We start from the raw sequence: 14,832 nt of genomic DNA on the forward strand, positions 1-14,832 counted from the left end.
CGAATTTATTTGAAAATCAATTCCGACCAATTTTCTTATCCTTCTCAGCCCTCGAGGGCTTGAGGATCTAATTATTTCTACTTTATTTGCCGAGGAGACGGAGTAAGTCGTGAAAAATACGCTGGATCACGATTCAGTCACCGATAATAAGATATCCTGCGAGAGTGAGCCGCGTTTTATGATTGAAGTATTCCTCTTCAATTTCCGTGGAAATAATTTATACGGGTGATGCGCTTTTTTTTATACGACGATGCTTTGAAAATTCGTTTCACAGTCAATCTCCGAACTTGAGTCAATTTATTTACTGATAAATTCAACCTGTCAAAAGGTCAATTTGGAAGGATGTGTGTCACTCGTACAGTCTGATCGAAAAATTTATTTGACTCGGAAAAAAATTAAACAAATGTTCGAGAAGTGCGATTAATTATTCAAGTTCCTTGAATTAAGTGCGTTCAATCGAAACGATATTCTCTCAATTATTCGTAAAGAAATTTCAGAACTATTAAAAAAAATATCAGCCAACGAAAAAAAGAAAAGAAACGATCAACTGTTGTAAATGATAAAAATCGAACAAACGATGTGATTTTGGGGATAAGAAAATTGCGGAATAACGTGATACTCTAAATTGGTTACCAATTTAAACTCTGTTAGTGTTAAATATTCGTGCTTTTCAAACGTTTCCCTCAAATTTACGTAATTTTTCAATCCGTCATTTCACATCGTAAGAAATTTGGAAATTTAATGGAAAAATAATAATCGTTATATTTGCAAAACCAAAATAGTGACAGAATCGGTATTAAAAATTAAAAATTGCAAAAAAAAAAACTGCAAATTTGGTTAATGGTATAATAAAATTTGGTAAATTAGTATAAAGACAGAATAAAGAACGAGAGAATGTGAAAGAAATATTATAAAAACTCTCACAAAGTTTCGATTACAAATTCGTTAATTCGTGTTAAACCCGTTATAAATTATAACTTTAAAACTTTAACTTTAAAATTTGTTTAAAAAAAACAATGAGATGAAATATTCTCCGGGTGATTCAAGCTACGTCATCAACTATCGATTTCTCTGAGTCGAAAAAAAACGTTGAGTACATTCATTATCTAAAATAAACCTAAATTAAGTAAAGGTAAAAACCGTTTCCGATATTAACATGTGAAAAAAAAGTAATTTGTTTGTAAATTTGAAAAAAAAAAAACCGAATGTTTCAGAGCCAAAGAAAAGACGTTTTCACCCATTACGAGGACTGCGAAAGATCTTCAGGCGAAAAAGCCGAGGCGCTGCCGATCTCAACGCAACTTCGTGCAGCAACGCCGAAGGCAACGATCGCGTCCTTTCTTCTCGCGATCGCGAAGAAGTTACTTTGAGACACCCGGCTGGACGCCCTGAAGAATCCCGCAGTCGAAGCGCTAGCGAACTTCTAACGGATCCTTGCAACAGAGAAAGGTTTCGTAGACTTTCGAAAAGTTTTCCAGTTTTCGTTTTTTCTTCCTTCTTTCGGATCTTTATTTTTTTTAATTTGTTTTTCTCGTTTTCTTTTTTATCCTCACATCCAGACGTAAGACGGTATTTGTATATTCTCGTGAGATGTAAGAGAAAGAACGCAAAAAAAAAATCTGTATTTTTGTAGTTAAATAAAAGTAAATTATCGCTGGTTAATTTAGTTAACAACGCGGTAAATATTTCCCTCAAATTTTCATCAGTTTTTAATGATTCCTTTGTGAAATTATGTCCTACAATGATTGCAAAAAAAAAATTACGAGGTTGAAGTTAATAACGTTGTTACTTTAACGATACATGTTCAGAAAGAATCGTTACTTCGCTACTTTAGGATCTTCTAAGATCGTAAATTCTCTAAATTTTTCCCTTATTTTTCGTAAAAAATTCATCAATGTCTGATCGATTTGACGATATTATTTATTCCTTTGTACAGAAGTAACGTGAAATTTCTTCGCTTCAAATAAGTTTGTTTATTTTCTTTCATCCTTTCTTTCTTTTTTTTTTTTTTTTTTTTGTTAACCACGTACGTAAAAGTAAATCATTGAGTATAGAAACCAACTGATCACGATTAATTAATTTTTTTTTCTCTTTTCTCAAATGTAAAACAATTTATTATAACATATGAAGATGAAAACATTTCGAATAGTTTGTTTTTTTTTCTTCTTTTTCTTCAACACTCACGAACTTGAAAACACAAAATTTCTTCTTCTACAGTTTATTACATTTCTTCGACGTAAATATTGAATTTCGTTTTTTTAGATAAATGGGAATATATTATATCTGAAGAGAGCATGAGAATTTATCATTTTGAAAATATTTATTATGTACAGAAAAAACCGCTCCTGCTTAGCTTCGGACGGTTGAACGTTGGTTCAAAGAACAACAATTAACCACCTAAGTTTCTTTTGCTATACAACTTTTTCTCATCCTCATGAGAATTAACCTACAATGCCAATAACATTTTCTTATAGGTTATACGATATTTGAATAATGAATTAACAAACGAGTTTGGTACGCATGTTTCTTTTAGTACTACCGCCGAATCCAACGACTACTACTGGCCAAGAAAATACAGAGCCGCTGTTGTATCTTTGAATCGTTACGAGTTGAGCGAAACGTAAATATCTATCATTAGTGTGAAGAAAGATAATATATTAGGGTGACGCAAAAAAACCGAATATTTTTCTTTTTCTTGAGTCTCGTGTGACAAAATGTTAGTTTTTGATGTTCTAAGAGCCCACTCCAAAGTACAGCTCTAAAAAAAATTCTAAGAGGTCGCTCCAAATTTAAAAAAATGTCAAAAATCGTCAAAAAATTGAATTAAAAAAATTGTATTTTCAGTATTTTGCTTGATTTTTAATTCATGTCGTGGTGTATTGTTATCGATTCTTTCTTACTAAATTGAAGAAAAAAAATTTATGAATTTTTCATATGAATATTAAGAGGTCGCTCGAAAAGATCTAAAGAAATGCACCAAAAAATTGAAAAAAAATTATGAGCGACCTTTCAAAATTCAAATTTTGAACCGAAACTTTCGGAAACTTATTTTTTTTTTCTATAAAATTATACCATAACAAGAAAAAAATTTTAAAAAAAAATCGAATTTTGACGATTTCTGACGGTTTAGAAAATGTGGAGTGACCTCTTCAAAATTTTTTTTTGAGCAGTCCTTTCGAGTGGGCTCTTAAAACATCAAAAACTAACATTTTGTCACACGAGACTCAAAAAAAAAAAAATAGTCGGTTTTTTGCGACATCCTAATATATATATATATTCTATTTGTTGTTGTCCAAGATTTTGTTTTTTAACGTGCGTTGATTGTTTTTCAAGCTTCTCCCCGTTTTTTTTCTTTTTCTTTTTCTTTCCAACTCTGCGTTGTACTGATAATTTTTTAACTTCGTGTAAATCGTAACGTTTTATCGTTATCATAAGTGTGTTCGCTATATATGTAGTTTTCGTCGCCACATTGTCGCTTTTTATGCTCTTTTCGCGGTATCATGTACATGTACATTACATTATACATTAGGATGATCCTTATTTCAATGCCTTCTTAAAATAACTGTAAATACAGAATGAAAAATAAGTTCCTGAAAAATTTCACAGGGTGGCGAGACTTTCATTAGCATAAAATTGCCAACGCGTAAAATGGGACAAAAAAAAAAAATGTTTTTCCAGAATTATTCGTAAAAATAAACCGAAACAATAGAAGCCGAGAATAAAGTGGTCCAGTTAACAAAAAGGAAACCCCCATAATTATACCATCGAACGTCTTGAGAGCAGGCGAGAGATGAAAGTGAAGTGAAAAGCAAAAATTGCCTATTGATTTGGTGAAATTTTATCCCCCTGTTGCAGGTTTGAAGTGCCTCCTTAATCGGGCGAAGTAACTGACGTTTCTTTTTTCTCCCGATTTCCTCGTTCTTATTATTCCTCATCTTTTTATTCTAATTCTTTTGTTTCCCCCAAGTAGTCGGTCAAAGCTATTGTCTCTTTCGGATCATCTCAAATATTGAGGAACACCCTCTTTGAAAAAAAAAAAGTGCTGGGTAGTTGAGACGATACGATCAATTCCGTCATTTCCAGGCGCCAAAATTTTTATTACCGTTGAAAAAAGTACGCCTTTGTGTTAAAAATCATCTTTTTGTTTGTTCGACGGAAGAGAAATTTTATTCTGGTCATTTCATAGAAAAGATGAGAATTTTATTTGCAGATTATAATATCGCCAAAAACAGACGTTCGTTTTTTAACTGTCGGTGGAATTCTACCTAAAAATCAACTTCACATTTCGAAAGATTAGACTTTTGTAAATGAACCAAATACTACGAGTCATATTTCGTTTCCGACGACAGTAAATTTTAAAATCACGATAGAATAAGGAATCAGCTTGTTTCTAGAATTTTGGAATCCGGGACACTTGAGAAGACGTCAAAATTACAATGAAATCAAAATCTTCCCACCTGACCACTCGTATCAATTATCCGAGGAATCGGCCATACACGCGCTGATTCAAGCGTCAACATTATATCAAACGATAATATCATTGTTTTTATTTCGACTCGTACACCGCCCGATGCATCAATAAATAGATCTTTCCTAGCATTAACTTATCGCTTGAATACGCCTCCTTATCCAGCTCTGGTATTTCCATATATGGCCAAGCAGTCGACAAGTATCTTTGAAACGAATAGCTGTGGCCATACTTTGTGCTTATTTCGCTGCTTGAGTTATACCTCCTCGTATCGAAATCGTTTTACAAAAAATCTAGTGTCGCATTGTTTATGCATTTTCAATTTGTTTTTTTTTTTTTTTGTTATTTAAACGTTCAAAGTAAATCTGTACATAATACGTAATACTTAAAAGTAAGAAACGAGTAAATTATTCATTTTTAACCAATTATTAATAACAATAAAAATACCAACAACAACAACAACAACAATAGCAGGTGAAACTCACCCTCGTAACGTTGATTGCAGCGTTTTCCTTCGACGAAGTGGAGTCGGCGAGGCGTTTGCAAAACTACGAGGAGGGCCCGGTCAGCTATCCGTATCTCACGACAGCGTCTTCCCAGGCGAAGTGCCGCACACTCGTCCACTCTCTTCGGTGGACCCGCTAGCCACCCTGGAGGTTGGTATTCGAAATTTATTCACAAAACTGAACGATTTTTTATCACATTGAAGTTACGAACGAGGTTATCGAAACGATGCGTGACGAGAAATTTTGTGAAGTTCCGTAAACCGTAAAGAAACAAAACGCACTTATATTTCGAAATCGTAGTTCCTTAAAAAAGGTGAGACTATAATGAAATTTTGATAATATCGAGTTTTTGATTTGTGAAACGACTAAAAAAAGATATGATCAAAAATTCCTCTCAACAAAATTTTTATATCACGGTAGTATGTGTTCTAAAAAAAAATATTCAATCTTCTGGGATGAAAGTGAATGCGCAAGGAACTTTTGGCAGAAAATTTCCAGCGTACCGCAACCCAAAAGTTTCTTGCGCTTCCACTTTCATCGCAGAAGATTGAACATTTTTTTTTTCAGGACACTTTTTACCGTGATCGAAATTTTGTTGGAAGGAATTTTTGATATTTTTTTATTCATTTGAAAAACAAAAAAACTCGATATCACCGAAATCACCCCCCCCCCCCCCCCCCCCCCTAAGAAAGTGGTAATATTTTTCAAGGTTTTTATAAACGATAAAAAAATGTAGCAAAACTCGTCAACTCGAACATGATCAAAGAATTTAAAAATTAGCCAATTTTGGGTCTGCCACGAAAAAATGATAACTCAGTTTGTAAATAATAGTTGAAAATATGTAAATATAACAATATTGTTGTAACATCAATTACGCAAAATATTTACTATTGTATAACCGATTTGAAATTGTTCATTTCACGCGCCATTCTTGTGACGTCACGATTCAGCGTACCTAACCTAATCACGGATTAATATTCTAACCTAACCTAACACAGATCTGAGATACCTTGTGACGATGGAATACCTACTGAGTAATGACGTCACGAATGTAACGCACCTTCGAAATACAAAAGCACGACTCTTGTGACTCTCGGAGTACTTTTAACAGTTTTTACGGTGTAAATTGGCTTTAATTTATGTAATCACGCGTAATCATTTTTCTGACAAACCCAATTATGAAAAAAAAATTAAAACAAAACTAACGAACACTCAATGCGGTTCGAATTTTGTTCAGATCAGTAAAACACGCGACATATTTCCATACATTTGACATTATGATGGCAGAAAATCAACATCAATTTTTGAAATCGATCCGTTGAAGCGTTACCGAAATATTGCACAAAATACGCTGCGCTTTTTGTCTAATTTTTACTAATCTGCTCCCGAAACCAAAGCCAAAGTTTTTCTCCAGCAGACCGAAAATCAGTCGGATTTAGTATTCCGTATACAACTTGGAATAATTAGATGAACAGCATCTGCAAAACTTCACTCTTTTCACAACGTCTCACTATAAGTTAATCGTACGTTTAGCCTTCGCGTTGTGTTGACATTCGCCGTCCTTACCAAGGAGCAATTTAACGCGTGACAGTCATGCGTCCACGTAAAGGAGGCTCACATTGTGCACAGAATCCGTAATTCAATCACGTACAGAATGAGACCGTCTCGTTTTTCGTTGTCTTCCAATTAGCTATTTCTTTATTAGTAACCAAAGTAACTGCAATCTCAGGGTGTCTAGCTGTCAGGGAAATGTGTCAGGAAATTTGTTGTGTACGATTCTTCAAAACGTAGAAAATTACTCTGCATGAGACAAGGGGGGGGGGGGGGGGGGGGGTTTTACTGTGAAAAGGGTACAAGTAACGAAAAACATGATTTTTCGAGAAATTTTCAAGAATTGATAAACTGGTGTTAAGCACTACGTAAAATTTGAAAATATAAAGGACTACTAAAAACAATTAGTATTCTGAGATTGATGTTTCTATCTTCATGTCGATAAAGAATGTCTAATTCCTAATCTTCCGTTAATTTCTATTAAAATTAGAGTGTTTATTAATATAAACATTTAGTAACTGGGTTTTAGCGAAATTGAACTGAAAGAAAAACTGGACTATTTTCACTTACGGTGAAAACACATGACGTCTAATTTTTTTACTGCCTATCTTACACGAGAAAAGTAAATTTGTTAGTAAAGTTAGGTTGAAACGAGTCTAGAAAAATCGGTAAATGTGAGGGAATTCGATAAGTCATTGACACTGGACACCCTTAGTATTTGCACTGCTCACAATCACGCAGATGTTTGTACAAAAAGATTTCGATCGGCCGTGATTCGACGATTTTCCGATAACGCCTGAGGAAGTAAAAAACCTGCGTGATGTGCAGAGCTTTCGAAGTATCTACTGCGTTGCACGCGGCAGCATTGATGCACTTTGGGGCACTCGTTCACTATTTTTCGAGTAATCACAACACAACACAAAAGCTTCTTACCGATCCGAACTCCCGGCGTGTACTGAGATTTTATTGACCAAGAAGACGGCAACGACTCTTGAAGACTCGACAACTCGAAACCAAAAAAAATGTAAACATTGGCGTGATCGATAACCGGGACAAGATGAATTAGTGTGTGTTGCCCGTTTAACATACCTCTGCGTTTTCGGTTTACAATTTCTAACGGCGTGTCACCACTACGGATCCATTAACGCGATGTAGCAGTCCTACCTTTACCGACCGAGGAAACTCACCCGTTTACGTCCTTGTTAACGCGATGTAGCAGTCTTGCCCTTACCGACCGAGCGAAGTCATCGGTTTTCTTCCTATATTAACGCGATGTAGTAGTCCTACTTTTACCGACGGATCGAACTCATCCGTTTTCTTTCTATATTAAATAAACAAACGAACGGAATGAGTTGAAATTTCGACTGCGCGTAACTCTTTTGTAACAAAATCGAGGAAGGTTACTTATATCTCAAAAATCGTAAAAAAAATGGCTGGTTTTTGTATACGTGTCATTAGTCCCACATTTCAGGAGCAAAAACGTGCATATTTGAGGGTCTTGAAACGCGGAAAATGTGGGACTAGCGACACGTGTCAAAAAACCACACATTTTTTAACGATTCTTAGGATATGTATAAGTAACCATCCTCGATTCCGCTACAAAAGAACTACGCACCGTCGAAATTTCAACCCATTCCGTTCGTTTGTTTATTTAATATAGGAAGAAAACGGATGAGTGCGCTCGGTCGGTAAAAGTAGGACTGCTACATCGCGTTAAGTATACGTATTTCTTCGTGAATGACGCGTGACTTTGACGTTGGAAATTCATGCAGAGCTTCCAAGTCGTTTCGATTGTTGTATCGAATTGTTACGTGGCTTTCCGAATATCAATAAATCATTTTAGGAGAACAAATTCATCTCCTCGACGCCAAGCAAACCGAGCTGGTGATGAGTTTTAAGATGCCTACAAGTATTCTTAGAGCGCATACCAGGTTGCCTTGCCGGCTTTGCCTCTCACCATCGTTATCGCCGTGGCTTCTTTGCAGAACACCAAATGGCCATTACCTATTTTCGTCCGCAATAAGGTCAAGCGGTTTAAATAGATTTATACGCTCACCGTCGCTGTTCAAACCCTTCATGCAATATCTCGGCCGATATGAGACCTGAAAAATTACGCTTTTCAATTTTACTCATCCTTTGAACTTACTCGCGGATTATCAAAATTCGAATCAATAAAATGTAACGATAACGCCACTTTTGCAGTCTTACAATCTGTCATTTTTTTTTTAATCAAAATTCAAAAATACTTCGGCTTTATGTGACAATTATACGCGCACAATTTTAAACAGTCATGAATTCGATTACTTACAATTAATTGTTTCTTTACTATTTCGTTTATTGATATAAAGGTTTCATCTTATTACTAAAAATTTCGATTTACAAGTATGAAAAAAAATAATCTCTACGTACAAAAAGTATAACCTATTTCCCATTTCCTCGTCCGACTTTTTTATTTTGCACTCACGTCGAAGGGGTCAATTTAATTAGCGAAGACAAGATGATCGAGTGTATCGACACGGTGTCATTTCCCTATTTGGCCGATGCGCGATAGCGAATTCCCAGCACGTTTTGAGCTCGCTAACGTTACACATGTACTACGTGCATACAGAATATACACGTGTATAGACCGGTACATAGTAAAACTAGACTCGCGTGACCGGTCCGCCGATCGTGAGTCAGGTCACGAGCAATTATATTAAATCTGCGAGTAGGAATTAACCGTTAAATTAATAACTATAGCTAGGTATATATAGTGAAAAAAAAATGGAAAACCACGTCGATATCCCGCAATTGAAATTGAAAGAAATTTATAATTGGTTTTTATTTCCATCCAAAGTATCACATTTTGAAACAAATAAAAATAAAAGCAAAGGAAAATCGGTAGCTATTTTGAAATTAAACTTTTACACGTTATGTATATGAAAAATTGATTATTAAAAGATTCGCAAAATTTATCAAGGATATTTCTTTTATTTTTTTCTATTTTCATAGCAAGTGGAAAAGGTTCGGATATCTAATTAATCAACGATTTTCCTAAACGCTATAGTATACTTGTATTGACGAATTTAAATCACGTTTCAGCGAAGACCGTCAAAAGTCAGCGAAACCGAAAGCAAAGAAACGTCGTCTCTGGTTACCCAGAAACACCGGATATCCCTTCAGGTACGAATAAAACGATGTATCGATAATTATAAGCGTCGAATAATCATTATCAATAAAAATCCTTGACACAATTTTTTATCTTAACAAATTAAGATACTTTTCATTCCTGCAGTTGCAAAAATGATCGTATTTTAATAAATTTTTCAATTTGAAAATAAAATTGAGGCGAAAATCCTCCTGCGATTTTTAAAGCTTTCACATAGTATGTATGTCTTGATATATAAGGCATTCCACACCAAACCAATTTACGTCTGACCCTCACCATCGGCGATTTTATTTATTATTAAGTATGGCGTAGAATAAAAAACGTAATGACGTTAAAAGTCATGTTTCACTGGGAATGAATTCAATATATTTTGGACCACAGATTTGGTTTCTACTGTTCCCAAAAATACAAAAACCTAATTTTCGAATAAGTATCCCAAATCGATTAGGTTAAAAAGCGAAAATTTTGAGAGAAAATTTTGGTTTAGAGACTACAGGCGAAACGAGTAATTGAAAAGTGATAGTAAAAATTTCCGAAAAATCTAAAATCTGGCTAAAGTTGTTATTTATTTATTTATTTTTTTTTGTATATTCTACACCATGTAGGCCCGTTTCACGTGGAATGCCCCATATATTCATACACATACAAGTTACGTGTTATTTCCTGTGTTGATTGAGCTGCCGTTTGATTGATAGGTGTTGGAGCAAATAAAGACCGTCATAGAAAGCAGAAACCAGGTCTCATCCAGCGACAGTACAATTTTACAAGTGAGTAATTGAAATTTAATATCATATTCTATTATGACACACGTTTTTATTAGCTAACAATACCAAACAAATATTATAAAAAAACGCAGAAAGTTGGCAGAAAAATCTTCTGCAGCCTTTTCACTTCAAGCTTTGAATGAAAATTTCGTCTGCTGGACAGTTTTGTCGGTGAATTAAACGGCCATAAACCTACAACTCGCGTGTCAAAGATCCGTTTGGCGTGGAGTTTGAACTGTAAATTTTACACAATTCAACATGAATCTGCATTAAACTTTGGTCGTAGTACCTACGCGTGCAGAGATGAGGTTTATACGAACCGTTAGTTTCCTCCTTTTACCGTATAACGTATACTTTTACATACACAGTGTGTAATACATTATAAAAGATAACAATAAAGCGAAAGAATTCCGAGTAGCACACGGAACACGGTAATTAACGCGATACGTTGCGTCCTCCTATCAAATTCACACTTACGTTAAACCCATTTTGTTCATTATTTATATCACAATTTATTCAAACGGAAGGAAAAATTCGTTTCATCGTCAACAATTTTTATCACAATCAAACAGAATTTTCCTGCAGTTGTTCGTTGTATATTGGAATGAAATATATTAGTTTTGTTCGACAAATTTTGCAGTAAATAAATTTTTTTTTTTTTATTTTATATATCACAACAGGAGTAATCAAAAACTCATGCGGTTATTTGATTACAATTGAAATTTGAAGCCCTGATAAATATATTATTCGCCACGTTTTTTTTTTATAAGTTTTTTTTGTTTTTTCGAGTAAAATATCTCGCGATTCGCTCAAGGTTTCACACAGTTTCGCGAGCTTAAGTCAATTGTGTGGCTTCGATTTATTTTAGTTTGTACAATAAGCCTAACTGACGAAGAAACTTTTCAACGCAGATATATTCAGATCTTATCGCAAACTCGTAGATTCTCGAATACACCGCAGATTGTTTTCCGTGAATAGCATTGATCAAGTGTTGAGCAAATATCTTACAGAAGAAGAAATCTAGTGTGAATGAAAATCGCGGTAATTTCTAATCCCTTGAATCGGATCAATATTCATAAAAAGATATTTATTTAAAATCTACTTCTCACAATTGGCCGTTCAGTAAATGAAGTCAAAGTCCGCCGTGCAATTTAGTTAGTAACAACGAGTGTCAGCCCTTCTGAGAAACTTATATCAGCAGGAAACCACTGTATGGTTAGATAATTATTATACTCATGATCCGATGCTATTCGTTCGAATGTATATTTTCATTCAAAGTGTAATTATTCTTCGTCAAGCAGCAGCCCGAGACGCACGTTGATGACGATTCGATATTCGTTATTTCGATAAAGTAGTTCACGCAGTTCTCTTCACCGAATTCAAGTGCAGTTCGACAATTTTTTCCCGGATATTTTTTCAAATGATGTGAATACTTAAATCGAAAAAAATAACTTAAATAAATAAATGAAAATAAGGAAAGCCAGATAATTACCGAAAGTGAAATATGACCGTCTTTGAACACCTTAAGTTGTACTTTCGAAAGTTTAAATTGTTTTGAAGCCTCCGAAGGCTCTCCCAAGAGCTTCGCGAAAGCTGCAGATATATTATACCGGGACCAGCTGAAAGTGTTGGCTCTTGGGATCCTTGATAAAGTTACAAACTCATAAGGAATCTTTCTGGATTTTCTTCATCAGGAGTTTGCACACGTGGATAGCATCATCATTTATTTTCAACATGGGGGTGAGCCGGATATCTTCTCATTCATTCACTCGTTTTTGCATTTAAAATTTGCAAGAATTTTCCGACCTGCGGTTTTCCGGTCCATACATACTTGTTGAGAAACAATATTTGTTGAAAAAAAATACTTTCTACAACACGGTAAAAAGAATAATCTGTTGAATGTGTGAATAATTTGCATAATGACGCGATAGTTATTAATAATTATATTAATTCTATGTATACTGCCCTTTTTTGGAATAAACATAACACAGGGAACGTGGTGAGAATTATTTATCAGTAGATCAAAGTTTCTATATATATTCACAAACGTTCTTTGAATAACTTGTCATATAGCAAAATTGCTGTAAATTTTATTGCGAAAAACATAACGTCCTTGTAATTAACGTGGCTCGTATCGATTCAACAGATTATTTATCGAACATATTACAAAGAATAAAGTTGAATACAAGTTCGTTGTTACTGGCGTTTAAGAAGTGATTTTTTTTTTTCTATTACAGAACCGCAGCTCGAGTAGCAACGTCTATCATGTCGAACAGACGCAAACGAAGGTGAGTCAGAAATCGAGTTGAAAGAAAAATTTACACTTGATTGGCCTGTGCAGATTGCAAATTTCAAAAGAATGCTGTAGCATCAGAGTTTGACCCAATTTTTCATAATTTTATGCACGGAATTGAGCAGATAATCACAAATAGAACCGTATTACTATATTACTGTGAGTAAAAACTTGACGGAACAAGTTGTTTGATTTCTGCAAATCAGTCAACAGCAATCTAAAATAGTTTAAATGAACTAAAAATTCAAAAAAAGTTGTGAATTTTTGACCAAATAGCTAGAAGTTTTTCAAAATTTGTTTTTTCGGTACGTTTTTTTCTATGTAAACTTTTGTTTTCAAATGTACTTTTTAAAAAGAACCGATCTTCATCGGTTTTTTTTTGAGATTTTTTGAAAAAGTTAAAAATTTCTCGATGATTACCATTTTTTATTTTTTTATTACATCAAACTTTGACATTTCCTGCAAATCCTCAAATTTTTTCAAAGCGGTGTTTTTTTTTTTTTTTTTTTTTTTTTGATTTTTATTTTTGTTTCCCGCAATTGAAATTTTTTTTCTTTCGACCAGCCTTATTTCTCATAAAATCATTCTGAAAATGGTGAATTTTGAAGGTGTTCAGAGAACTTCGAAAATCTAAAAAAAAAATACATACAAAAATTGAAAATGGTAATCAATGTGGTGAAAATTTTTTTTATTTTCTTTTCAATTCGAAAAAAAAAAAAAAAATAGAAAACCAAAAAACACCACTCTGAAAAAATTCGAGTATCGGCAGAAAATGTTACAGTTTGATATAACAAAAAGAAGAAGAAAAAAATCAAAAATGGTAATCGTCGAGAAATTTTCGATTCTTTCCAAAAATATAAAATAAAAAACGATGAAGATAGGTTTAAATAATTTTCTTTCTGTTCTCTTTTTTTTTTTTTTTTTCAAAAAGTACATTTCGAATCAGAAAATTAACAACAAAAAAAAAAAAAAAAACACGTCCCGATATGTGAAATTTTGCAAAACTTGTAGCTGTTTAAAAAAAAAAAAAAAAACACACACACAACTTTTTTTCGGTTGGGTAAAAAAGTTTGAAAAAATTCTGTGAAACGTTTTTCATAGAGTAGAAAAGGATAAAAAAAAAAAAAAAAAAAAACACACTTTCAGTCAATTCGAAAGGGGTCGATTTGGCGTGGAATGTTCCATATATTTGTATATTGTTGTATATATATATAAATTTTTTTTCTAAAGTAAACTCGATTCGTGCTAAGAATTTAGTACGCGTAGTAAAACAGTGAGGCAATAAACGTGTAATTGGAAATACTGACGGCCAAAGTAGTCGCGGTAATATAATGATTGAGGTTTAAATCGCCGGCATTCGACGTGTAAAATAAGTCCGAAAGATGATATTATACATAAACTGAGCCAACAGGTGGCTATTCGCTCCGCCCGTACCGTAACCTCCATTGCAAATACAGTTATGCATATATTATGATTTTCACTGTCGTTATTCCTGCTGTATCTTTCCGATTACGAGTTACCAGAGCGTTGCTTCGAACACCGGCGGCGGCATCACGAAAACCGGGACGCAACAATAATGTCTGCGTGAAAATAAAACATACCTAGTAGACAGGCTAAACGATATAAACCGACTTTGATTCTAACGATATTTTGCAAAACTGTAAAGTAAAGACAATGGAAAAAGGATAAAAGTAGTTTATCTAGTAAGTCAAGTTCACGACTGACCAACAAATAATACCAACAATGCAATTCAATGACTGTTTAGTATGGCAACGGCTCTTTGGAAAGAATGACGATTATCGTTTTAATGCATTAAGTTTTCATCATTTTTATTTTCTCACTGTAAAGTCCGTCTCGGAATGATATCGAATTTTTAAACAACTTTTGATAAAAACTAATAAGTATCTTTGGCAAAAAGTACTTTTCAAATTTTTCACACTTATACAAGCTGGAATAGATTTAGCTCACGTGATCGATTTTTTTTTTTTTTTTTTTTTTACTTCATTTCTTGTCGTCAGTTTCCTCCAATAATTACAGTCTAACTAATTCGCCAAAATTTAATCAAACTGGCCACTCTAAACTCCAATTCGATATTACGACGA

General features: G+C 33.9%; 1 protein-coding gene across 4 annotated transcripts in view; it reads left to right on the forward strand.

Annotated features, from left to right (window-relative positions):
* LOC124412235 (E3 ubiquitin-protein ligase BRE1-like) overlaps window positions 1–14,832 on the forward strand; it is a 122,258-nt gene that overhangs the window by 81,691 nt on the left and 25,735 nt on the right. The window contains exons 4-9 of one of the 4 annotated variants that reach the window (XM_046891951.1): window positions 1,215–1,449; window positions 2,534–2,620; window positions 4,974–5,124; window positions 9,607–9,687; window positions 10,369–10,440; window positions 12,663–12,725. In XM_046891951.1, coding sequence (XP_046747907.1) covers window positions 1,215–1,449; window positions 2,534–2,620; window positions 4,974–5,124; window positions 9,607–9,687; window positions 10,369–10,440; window positions 12,663–12,725 — 689 coding nt within the window. The remainder of the gene's footprint in view (window positions 1–1,214; window positions 1,450–2,533; window positions 2,621–4,973; window positions 5,125–9,606; window positions 9,688–10,368; window positions 10,441–12,662; window positions 12,726–14,832) is intronic. The other 3 variants (XM_046891952.1, XM_046891954.1, XM_046891955.1) reach the window with 3 other exon arrangements.

Source organism: Diprion similis, chromosome 11, assembly GCF_021155765.1.
Source record: "Diprion similis isolate iyDipSimi1 chromosome 11, iyDipSimi1.1, whole genome shotgun sequence".
Lineage (NCBI taxonomy): Eukaryota > Metazoa > Arthropoda > Insecta > Hymenoptera > Diprionidae > Diprion > Diprion similis.